The 12,267-nt window shown below is 44.2% G+C and overlaps 1 protein-coding gene and 1 long non-coding RNA gene across 3 annotated transcripts in view; both read left to right on the top strand.

Annotated features, from left to right (window-relative positions):
- Nucleotides 1–12,267, top strand: part of gnb1l (guanine nucleotide binding protein (G protein), beta polypeptide 1-like) — a 31,859-nt gene that overhangs the window by 16,881 nt on the left and 2,711 nt on the right. For both annotated transcript variants that reach the window (XM_061037329.1, XM_061037330.1), the window contains exon 6: nt 6,797–7,012. In XM_061037329.1, coding sequence (XP_060893312.1) covers nt 6,797–7,012 — 216 coding nt within the window. The remainder of the gene's footprint in view (nt 1–6,796; nt 7,013–12,267) is intronic.
- On the top strand, nt 3,180–5,069 carry LOC132973752 (uncharacterized). The gene is made up of 2 exons (XR_009673069.1): nt 3,180–4,716; nt 4,766–5,069. It is a non-coding gene; the product is annotated as an uncharacterized LOC132973752 (long non-coding RNA).

Genomic DNA, 12,267 nt, shown 5'->3' with positions numbered 1-12,267 from the left:
CTAATATCAGCTGGTATAATCGTCCGGCCGATTAATCGGTCGGCTCTAGAAATCTTGTAACACTAAGATAACTTGATAACTTGTCATCATACCTTTTTCACACTTGCACTCCTGAAAGTTTCTAGAGAATGCCAGTTGAACCCTGAAATCATCCTGAGTTGTCTGTTCACATATGCACCTCTCAGTGGGAGACTTTCCCTGTTGGATTGGAGGAGGGAGAGGAGGGAGGTCACAGGAAGCAGAACGACACGGAAATAGCGGATTAAACAACAGAGTCTGATCCTATATCCCTTTTAGTCTTTTGTATTTTGCAAAATGGCCGTAAGTAAGCTCAGCCGTCATCACATCTTTGTACAATCATTTTGTTTCTGAGATAGTGTAATATCGATGTCCCAGTCTGTGAATTCACATGTAATTTCGGCATTGAGGAAGTATAGCACAGCGGGAACTCCACATAGACACACATTCAGAAATGCACAAACACAGAGAGTGCTGCGCTCCCCTTGCTGACTCCGCTGATATCATCTCGTCTCTGTATATGCCTCTGAAGGCGGTACGGGGGGGGGGGGGGGAATCACTTCGCCTCACTGTTACTGCTCTGCAACATTCAGATTGAAGTTGAAACATCACAGGGGGCGTCAATATCGTGGCTAGAAAAGGGCAGTCTCAAAAGGGCTTAAGATGACAGTTTCTTGCCTTTGTATCAAGGATTTTTTTGTTATTGGACTTTTTCACAATGTCCTCGAAGATACTGGCGAGCTCCATCTTGGATTGAAGATCTGAGCGGTTGCGTTGCGGTCATGTGATTTTATCAACATCACCACTTCCCGCTCGCTCTTGTGACTTTCCTGAATAATTCCTGCTGCGTTCACACGTCTGCTCAACGCATCTTCAAGCAGATATTCATGTGGAGGCTGACAGATAAAAGTCCGGGTGAAGACTGAGTGAAAAATTCATCCAAAATATTTTAATGGACTCCTTCACACGGAACAATTGTGCAAAGGAAGTACTGGAGCACAATGGCAAACCTTTTGAAGTGCAAAGGATGGACGTTTCCAAACAGTACAGACTCCGATTTAAAAAACCTAAATACCCTCTTACTCACAAATTAAAAATGTATCTGTTTGTGAGCACATATGCAGCTGGACCTGGAAATGTCAGGATGTTTTCAAGACGTTTGTGCATGTGTGAAAACACCATCAGGACGCCTTGTATTCTTTTACACTAACTAGAGACAGCTGAAGGACTTTCCTATGATGGACATGAAGCTGCTTGTGTAATTAACATGGAGACATGGAGAGAGACTCAGCGCATGCTCACGCTCTCTGTTTTCCCTTCCCCTCTCTTTGAATCCACTGTTGCACCCACCTTTCATCATCTGATTTATGAGGCAGCGCTGCGTCAGTGTTGAGTGCCAGGAAACATAATGATCAATTATATCATTATAAATTATTTAATATCATTGTAATGCGGTGCAGGCAGCTGTTGGACTTCAAAGCCGACAGGGCCCAGGTGATTCTTAAATCATTTCAGGCCCCTTCCTTTCAAGGCTGAGGCGTGTTCATCTGTTACACTGACTGAGCGACTCAAGGGGGAATAAGACTCAGAGCCCCCGGTCTGTGTGTGAGTGTGTGAACGCTCTTTCTACACACAGTTTGAAAACTCTCCCCACACATTCTGTACGTCAGGAAACAAGAAAAAGAAATAAGCTCACGCTGCCTTTCACATCAGACGCTCATCAGGTACCTGCTGTTTTTTTAACCTCACACAGCAGGAGACAACAGCTGACACCATCCTCCTCTTTCTCCACCCCGTCACACACACACACACACACACACACACACACACACACACACACACACACACCTCGCTGAAGAAGAAAAAGGAGGAGACACTGACAACACTCTTCTTCTCCGTCTTCTCCGTCACCTTGACTCCCTCTCTTACACTGCTACAGCTGAGAAGTGATTATCCTCCATTATTCCTCCATCAGACTCACCAACAGATTTATTATGGGCCTCTCCGACCTCTCTCTCTGCTGGAGTTTATGGAACAGATTAAAGACAAAAGCTAAACTGCGCTTTCTTCTCAATCCTGTTGAGAATCCCACCCAGCCCCTCAGATCATGTGCTTGACTCTGTCTGAAAGGCGACACAGCCACTCCATCTGATTGGCTGTGAAGAAGCAGTGAACAATGGAGCGGACATGGAGGGAGAAAGTTCCTCCACATGTGTGTGTGAGGATGCTGGGTTAGGCCGGTTGTGGGGGTGGGGGGCCGTGGTGATGTATGATGTGAAAGGCATTTAATGTGAACAGAGGCTGGTCGAGGAAAAGGAAATGTTCCTATACAGATATCCATCACTCTCAGCTCATCACCTCGCTCTGCCTCGTGGCCATCATGACATCATGGCCGAGCGGGGACAAAAAAAGCGGAGAGGAAAGCGATTGGTTCCTGATGTTGAGGCAGTGCGTGCCTGAAGCCTGCGGCAGCCACATCAGCAAACAAGCGGGAGGGCCTCTGGTTTGTTCATGAGTTTTTTAAATGTCTGCCTAAACGAGGAACTGACAGAGATGTGTTTGCAAAGAAAACATTAAATCCAGGACGTCCCCAACATACTCAATTCTTATTATACTTCAATTTTTATTATATTAGATTATGTGACGGGGAGACTTTCAAAATATGCAAATGAGCTGAAAATGATTGAAATATAATGACCCTGTAAAACACATGCAATCCTCAGTTGGTAGAGTCGGTTGTCTCTCAACTATAAGGTCAGGGGTTCGATCCCCAGCTCCTGCAGCCACATGTCCGATGTGACCTTGAGCAGGACACTTAACCCCAAGTTGCTCCCTCTGCTTCACCAGTGGCGTATGAATGGATGAGTTGATACTTGGGATCACAAGTTCCTCGGGATCGTTGGTGGACGACCTGCCTGAACGACCAACCCGCCTTGTTCCCTATCCCTCTTCCTGCTTCTTATCCCATCTCCCCCTATCCCATTTCCGGCGCAGTTTTGGTAGATGGCTGTTCGTCATGAGTCTGGATTTGCCCAAAATGTCTGCCTCTTAAAAGAACGTTTTTTTCTTGCTGCTGTAACTTTTGCTAAAACTGATTGTCTGGTAGCTAAGTGGTTAGTGAGCTCGCCCCATGTACGGAGGCTGTAGTCCTCCAAGCGGGCAACTCAGGTTCAAATCCGAAAAAAAACCTGTTGCTCCTTTCCGGCATGTCATTCCCCACTCTCTCTCTCTCATGTCCGACTCTATCCCCTGTCCTGTCTCTACCATAAAGAGACACCTTTTGACTTTTTTGTGGATATTCTGTCCCTAATGAAGAATTGAAAATGACTCAATTTAAACATGTTTGTTGGCCCACATGTTCAGTTACAATCTTTTATAGCCAGCAAAATAGACTGTACTCACTACAAGACTTCAGCCATTCACCAAATTACCTACCACCTCAGAGTGTCACAATGTGAGGAGAAATAAATGACCTTAAACTGATGTGTTTGGAGAGGCTGCAGCCACACTTCTTCTGATCCTCTACAGGCCTTTTACTAACTCGCCCTCCTGAACAGTTTTACTTTGAGCACTTTTTAAAACCATTTCCTCATGATTAAAAAACTGATCCAGGTCGTTGTTTATCAGACGTGTAATACTGGAACAAGTGTTTGGTGAGACGGAGGCTCACATAACGATGAACAGGTTGAGGCCAAACTCGTTGCCATCTCAAAGACGGTGAAGCTTGCTGTGGTCCTCCACCAGCTCCCATCCATCTGTCTTTCCAGCTGTTCTCCTGGTGATGAATCTGCTCCCCGGGCCCCCAGCCCCACTCCAGCAGAGAGCCCTCTTGTAGAAAGGCCTGTGGAGGATATAATGAATTAGGTGTCTACCCAGGGTTCCCCGACCTCTGACCCATGACATCATCAATCAAGGAGGTCCTACACTCAAGTGAAGCGGTGGGCCCCATAGCCTGGAACGCTTTGCCGGGCCCCTGCCGGCGAGCAGAGGCCACTGATTTTCACTTGTTTTTATTTGTTTTCATAATCCCGCGGTGTTCGTCCAGGCTGATGTGTTTGGAAGGAATACACGGCTCTGTCTATAATTTGTTTAAACCTGGGAGAAGAGAAACATGGAGCGCTAAGTGAGAAGACGACTTGAAGATGGATGGAAGAAGTCACAGACGAGGCCTCTCTTGCAACATATGGAAAACATTTATTTCCCTCCTTCTTTTCTGACGGGGCATCGAGCTCTCGCTGACGGCCTGCTGGTATTTTAAAGAAACCAGTCAGCGCTGAGTGTGCACACAGATCTCCTGAAGTCTTCTTCCAGTGGAAACGTTTAAAATGGCACATGTGGATGTGAAGGAGAAAATCACTTTGTTTACTTCAGTCTCTATGAAATGACATACCTTCATTTTGGACCGGCGTCTTTAGGAGACGGGCCTTTTATTATTTCAAACAAAACTTGTGCACAACAACGACTGGAAAGAATTTAAAAGTTTTAATTTACACCTGAAAGAATATTCATCTTGAACCTTTTTTCTCACACTGGTCTGCATACTGGCATTATTTTTATTTTAGGACAGATGTTAAAGTTCATCTTAATGTTTTTAGTCTTTTGCTGCTTTCCCTCCATATTCTTGAAAAATAAAATAATCTCGATATTTTTGGGGGTTTTGCAGATATTTTACACCCCTAAAAAAAAAACCTCCAAAATGTTGTTAGTAAAAGTCTTGCATTGAACTTGCACATGTTAATAGTATAAGACATGTCAAAGGCAGGGCTGTTTATTTTCTCCAGATTAATTTTTTAAGATTTTGGTTTTAAATTGTCTTTAGGTCCTGACAGAAATGAATAACTCATGTTCTCTGAACAAGGAACAAAGAGAATCCATCATCTGTAGCAGCTGTAAGCCTGTAAAAACTTTCCTCTTTTTATTTATGTTGAAAGAGATTGTGCTCTGTACGGGTCGTTCGTTGTGTTTTACAGACAAACTGTTGAGTGTGTTTTTGGTTTGTGCACCGGGTTTGAATTCATTTGATTTGGAAGATTTCCTCTGATGATCTTTTTTATAAACATGGAGACTGAATCTGTGACATCGCTTGATAGAAAGGCAGAGAAAGATAACGTGTGGTGTGTTTCAGTTTAAGTATGTGAGGGTCCATCAGGTGGGAGAGCTGAAACAGTTAGCTGATTACTTTTTTTGACTTAATGATTATTATGACTTCTCTTGTGTTATGTTCTTTAACGTGAACAATTATCCTTTCTGTAATTCTAACTGCATTTTGGGGAAGAAGACAGAGAAATTGTGATTAGCACTTTATGTTTGTATGAAAATCATTCTCTTCACATTAATAATTTCACATAAAGCAAGACTCTTCTCTAAACTTTGCAAACATTGGAACATTTTTTTTAGCAGAAAGAGGAGGATATGAGGCTTGCAGTGTCTTTAGTGTCTTTAACAATTTAGCTCTTCTAAATATTTCAAGTAACATGACATGAAACTATTTACAAAAGAACACAGGAAGCCTTCATCTAGGAGGGGTAGAGAAAGAAAATGTAATACAGAGCAGGTTAGCGGATGAAAGACAATCACAAAAATATGGAAATATCACCCATGTAGTCTAATAACTCAATTAAAACCTGCTCTTAAAGGTTTGACTTTTCAGTCCATTTGGTCCGTATTCTGTAGAATCTTTCCTTTTGGACTTTTAGGGTAAAAGACAGCCTTTCCATAACATATATTTCATATGTTTTGTTTTTTTGATATTTTTGGGACATTTTTGCCTCTTTCAGATAGTAAAGCTGAAGAGAGAAAGGAAACGCTGGGAGGAGAGTGTGAGGGACGACATGCAGCAAAGGGTCGAGGGTAGTCACTGCTACGAGCACCATAGCCTCCGTACATGGGGCATGCAACATAACCGCTAGGCTATCTGTGGCCCCTTATGTTTAAAAAAGATATCTATTTGTTGGCTTCTCCCTTAATCTGGATAGAAAGCTTTAAATTAACAGGACTATCAGGAGAGAGAGAGTGGGGGATGGTTTTATTTAAATATAAAAAAAGTAGGGACGCAGATGGCCTAACTGCAAGGTCGCGCCCCATGTACAGAGACAAAGACCTCTAAGCGGGCGTCCCAGGTTCAAGTCCGCCCTGTGTCTCCTTCCTCCACATGTCGTTCCCCACTCTCTCTCTCTCTCTCTCTCTCTGGTTTCCTGCTCTATCCACTGTCCTGTCAATAGAGGTAGAAAGCCCAAAAATAAAGATTAAAACAATAGAAAATGATATAAAATGTAAAAGGTGATAGATGTGGTTATTTAAAATCTAATACATTTAAATGAGCTTACTACCCTTTAAAACACAGCTAAATAAACCTTACATGATGCATGTTGTAATTATTATAATTTTTTTTAAACATTTTAAGAGATCCAGGCGGTGAGATGAGCAGCAGGTTCCTTCATGTTCGGTCAGAGCGCCTGCAGCGAGCTCTGTAGTGAGCTCTGTGCATGCTCAGTAATACAGATGAGGAGTAAAGTGAGGAGTGGTGTAATGGCGTGCTGTAAAGAGAGAGAGAGAGAGAGAGAGAGAGAGAGAGAGAGCAGCAGGCTGACGAGTGGAGCCCACAGCATCTCTCCGAGTGTCAGCGGGAGCTTCCAGGATGATAACCTCTGCTCCACTCGGCTTCCAGCAGCGTGCGGCGGTTTTCTTCTGTGGGTTTTAAACTACACAGCTCTCCTCTAACCTCCTCCTCCTCTCTCTCTCTCTCTTATCGTCTCTCTCTCCCCCCCCTCACTTCCAGCCAGACTCCGGGCCCGGACCTCTCCTGCTGGCTGGATACGAGGATGGGTCCCTGTTGCTGTGGGACGTTACCCAGAGGTCCGAGTTGAGCCGAGCCAAAGCCCACCCTGAGCCTGTCATGTGCCTGACCTTTGACCCCGAGCGTCTGAGGGGCATATCAGGCTCCTCTGAGAAGACCCTCTCCTCCTGGATTCTGGACAGACAGAACAACCTGCAGGTCAGCAGAGCACATGCAGACTCTCAGAGGGGGGGCGGGGGTGTGTTTGTGTTCGTGTGGTTCAGTAGTTTCCAGACTTCTCAGTCTGATAAAACATTCTCAGCTCGCACAGTCTCACTTTGAAGACGTTTAGACCGAACTGTAAGAAGTGTCCACAAATCGTCTCCATGACGACGTTCAGACGAGATGGAACAGCTCCTTCTGTGGCTCCTTCTTCAGTTTAAAAGATTTATTTTGAAAAACCTGACAGCTGTTGCTGCTTCCTGTTTTTTTATGTGAAGCCAGCACAATGCAATGCCAGTTTTAGTAAAGTTTTGTGTCCTCACACATAAAACCAGCAACAACAATAACACTGTTAATTATGATAATACAAATATCAGAATCAGTATCGGTACAAATGTATCAGACTCGGATCAGAACTGAAAAAAAGTGAATCAGTGCATCTCTATTAGAAGCTTGTTAACAGTTTATATATACACTTGATGTCTATTATAAGTTCCTATAGGTGGGAGCGTCTGTGGCCTAGTGGTTAGTGCTCCTGGTCAGGGTCCTGAATCTCCTTCTGTTTATTCATTGTTGCAAAGAGAGAGAGAGAGAGAGAGAGTGTAATGAAAAGGTAGTGGTGGAGCTGTAAGGGGAGAAGTGTTGCCTTTCTCCAGACTCTCTCAGAAAACACGAGGGGCCAAAGAGGAAGAGGCTCAGCAGGGCTCCAGGGGCCATAAATCAGCTGCTGGTTACACAGCGTTGGCAGGGCCAGGGGCCAAGGGCTGGACCGGAGCTGTCACTCCAGACTTAAAGCCACCCACAGACAAACACTGACTCAGAGTCACACGTTAGTCACAATCCACTGGGATGTCATTTCTCTTTTGACTGTGTACTAGAAAAGAGCGGGATGATTGAATACCGATTATAGAAGTTTAGAAAACTACAAATATAACTGCTCCAACGACCAGGACACTAATGAGACGAATGAGAGATGAAAACAGAGAAACTTAGACATGTTGTAGTTGATCCAAACTCTGCATTAAAAGTGACATCAGAGCATCTTCTACCACCAAAGAGAGAGATCAGCTGATCTGCAGCACGGCTGGTTTTTAGTTCTGCAGCACATTTCAGCAACGAGGTCATTCAAAGGGCTTCACACAAGGCATCAAAAGATACATTAGTTACAGGAAGACGTGTAAAACAACCACATAAATGCACCTTCTATATATCACCCTAAAGTCCCCGACTAGAAGTCTTAGCTTCCCGTCAGACACAGACTCACCTTCTGGTCTTACCTAATCCAAATGGGTCGGACAATCTCCTCCCCCACACCCACCCCAGCATAATTCATTTAACATAACAGCCAAAGCATCAGAGACTTAGCGCCTCATTTAAAGCTCTATTTTCTCCAGGTTTCATGAGCGAAAGGGAAAAGCTCCCATACATGCAGCGAGCACCCCTGGTGAACCGGAGCAGAAAGGAACGTGAGGCTGATACAGCACACTGCTGGCTCGTTGGAGGGGTATTATTCTTTCCAGGGCTCTTTTACAAATGAATGCTTGAATTAGAAATATTTGCAAAAGCCGTTTTTTTTTCTCCCTTAAAAAATGCGTCAAAACAGGAACGAGTGAATATTTGGTTTATTTTTCTCAACGCGACACAATATTGATTCAGCGTGTAATCCAGGATGAGGAAGACAGGGAAAAAAGCACAGGGAGAGAGGGAAAGGATCCAACAGGGGCTTTTAAATTATCCCGGAGTGCAGCTCAGTGTGACGTCCAGACAGCTATCCTCAGTTCTTTTCCCACAAAAGTATTTTTGTGTGGCAGCAGCAGTGAGGAGGCGGGAGGAGCTGCCCGGGTGGCAGACCCTGGCAGCCCCGGGTCCTGACGGACGACCCCGTGAGAGGTAATAAAAATATCAAAAACCTTTGAGGCCCCTTAACTAAACAAAAAACACATCTGCAGTAAAGGGAACAGTAGTTCACAGTGGGAGGCTGAAATAAAGGCTGTTAAGTGCCCTCGGCATCCCGCTGCCCACAGAGCGGTACACTGCAGCGTCGGAGGGAACCGGCTGGCAGCGAAGATAGAGGGGGAAACTGAATGTGACACAACACAGCGCAGTTATGATTTAGTGAAGCTGAAGGGCTGTGAAGTGAGCTTATCAAGGTATCCAGATAAAGACAGAGGAGGAATGGAGGTTAATGTCTTACACATGAGGACTTTATCTGCTGTTTGACCTGGCTGCCCCTGATACATTTTCATAGTAATGAGGCCCCCCCCCCCCCCGCTCTTCCTTTCCTTCGAGCGCACATTTTCAGGAATGTGTCCGGGTGAGGGCGTGGGTGTTGGGGGTTTGCAAGCTGTTAAGCCAGATGGACATATATCTAAGATGGGACGCTCAAACCTTTTGACAAGTGCAGTGACAGGTTCATCCAGGACAAAGATTGGAGAAGGAGTAAACACCTATAGACGGAGGAAAGATTAGAAGTGTAAATCAAGCATGGCTGACAGCAAGCTATTCCTGAGGCTGCTGACAGGTGTCTACAGGTGGAACCCCCCCCCCCCCCCCCCCCCCCCCCCCAGTCACCTGTGTGCACGCTGTTCTGACCCGACCTATGGGTTAGGACAGCTAATGTCTGCTTTGCGGCTGATGAGCTTTTCCGTCATAAAAAATTATAGCTCTCTTTTCTGAGCAGCCCCCGCCCCACCCCCTCCTCCTCTTCTTCTTCTTCTCACTTTTTTCTGAATGGGACTGCTCACCTGTTTGACACATCCATCTCCTGTCAGCCGCAGCGAGGTGACAAAAGGCTGTAATCTCCCCCGCCGCTGAGTGTGATTCAGGGACAGGGTGTGTCAAAAATACCTGCGAAAAAAAAAGAAGCCTCCCAGCCGCTCGGCCCCGAGTGAGTGAGCGATGATGGGAAGTTTCAGTAGGCTAGCGTGAACGCTGACATCCGTGCCAAGAGTGAGAGAGAGGGGAGGAAAGGGGAGCGAGGCTCGAGTGAGATCTGCCAAGGTGATGCTCCTCTTGTAGGTGAGATGATACAAAGAAGGATCCTGAAGTGTGAGTTTGTGTTGGCTGAGCAGAGCCGATCAGCCCAGAGAGAGAGAGGCCTGCTGTGTGTGTGTGTGTGTGTGTGTGTGTGTGTGTGTGTGTGTGTGTGTGTGTGTGTGTGTGTGTGTGTAACTGTGTGTGTGTGTGTGTGTGTGTGTGTGTGTGTGTGTGTGTGTGTGTGTGTGTGTGTGTGTGTGTGTGTGTGTGTGTGTGTGTGTGTGTGTGTGTGTGTGTGTGTGTGTGTGTGTGTGTGTGTGTGTGTGTGTGTGTGTGTGTACGTGTGTGTACGTGTGTGTGTGTGTGTACACAGGCTGAAACAGGCAGGGTGAGATGTTTTCAGACAAAAGAAACGATGATCCTAAAGATGAATTCTTTCTGTGATCAGATAGTAAGGAAGCAGGAGGAAGAGAGTAAGACGAATGGGGTGTCAGCTGAAAGAGGCCACGACTCCCCCTGTTAGAGCTAATGGATCTCACTACAGATGGAGAGATCTGCTTAATGGCCGCGTCAGGAGCCGGCAGAGTTTTTTTCCATCTGAGAACACAGAGTTAAGATTTCCTTTTTTTATTGTAAGAACAAAGACTTCACAGGCTGGACTCTATTATTCATTGGTCTGCTTATTATTGGATACGGAATCATTATGATTTCCCCTTTTCATGGGATACTCTCACCAAGAGTCTCAAATCCAAATAAATCATTTTACTATCACTGAACACACATTTTTAAAAATCACATTTTAAAGCTGTAACTAATATATTCCTGTCTAAAAACAATAGAACAAAGTAGACATTCAGGTTAGCTTAACTTTGCTTAGCTTAGCACAAACACTGAAAACTGTGGAACAGCAGACTGTGTAGCCACAAAAGCGCCCTAACTAAGCCAAGAGGTCATCACGCCTGTGAACATTCATATTGATTCAGCGACAGTGTAATATTAATGTCTCAGTTTGTCAATCAACATGACGTTTCAGCGTTGTGTCACAGCTGGAGCGTCACATACACACACAGTCAGACGTGCACACACACACAGTGCTGCGCTCCCCTTTGCTGGCTCTTCTGACTCCGCCACTACCTCCAAACACAGTAGAGGGGGGGTTCACTTTGTCCCCCTGTTACACCTCTGCAACATTCAGATTGAAGGTGAAACATCACAGGGTGTAAATATGGAACGGCAGTCTGAATAAGGCTAAGATCTCAAACTATGACTTCTGTAAAATGACCTGACGTGACTCTAATTATTCATCAGTTATTGAACTTGTTCATCTTTATTTTTCATTCGTCAGCTCAATAATAATCACATCGTTTTAACTCTGATATTTAAGTACTTTTCCAAAAAATTTATTTATTTTCACAATCAAAACACACAAGATACAGTACAATCACTGACTGATGAAGAACTTGTTTTTAGATTTGAATCAATGACAAATTGATTTTTTAGAATATTAATGAACTGTTTAAGTTTTTATATTTTTTATTGAACCAGGTAATGAACCCATTGAGATCAAGATCTCTTTCACCAAGAGGCAGCAGCACACGTCATAATAAATATTACATGATTAAAAAAAACAATAAGTTAATAAGTTAAGAGAAAACAACAACTACAATGTGCAAATTGGTTCACATTCATAAAGTGCAGAGCCAATTGTCTCTCGTTTTTTTGTGTTAAGACAAATTATTTTTCTATTCTAGCTGATCATAATCCAAACTCCAAAAACATTCAGTGTACAATCAAACATTAGTATTCATATCAAACATTAATGCAGCAGAGCTAGCATGATGTTATTTCCTGGAATTGGTGATGGTGCTGGAGCATTTTTTACTGCTAATCCGTCATCATTTGTTTTTTTACACAGCTGGAGTTGCTAACGGATAAATAAAGTTATTTGAATTTAATTTGTCTTAAAGATGAATCACTAAAATAGTTTGCAGTAACTCATACTTTTCATTGTGATGAGTTAATAAGCCTTTATTCTCAGCGTCACTATCATAAAGAACCATGGCAGACATCTCTGTTTACTCAGGAAGCAGCAGTGCTTAACGTTAGATTCACGATTCATTCACGTCATGGAGCGGGACGAGCACTTTCTCTGCACAAAGTAAAAACAATTAGTCGGGCCGGGCCGGGGGTTGAATGACCATTACTTCATCATTAGCCGCTTACTGCTCACAATTGACCCTTTAATGTAACAAATACCTTTTCCTGACACACACTAT

Source organism: Labrus mixtus, chromosome 5, assembly GCF_963584025.1.
Source record: "Labrus mixtus chromosome 5, fLabMix1.1, whole genome shotgun sequence".
NCBI lineage: Eukaryota > Metazoa > Chordata > Actinopteri > Labriformes > Labridae > Labrus > Labrus mixtus.
The sequence above is the reverse complement of the archived record's forward strand: the minus strand, read 5'-3'. Positions and strand labels throughout refer to the sequence as shown.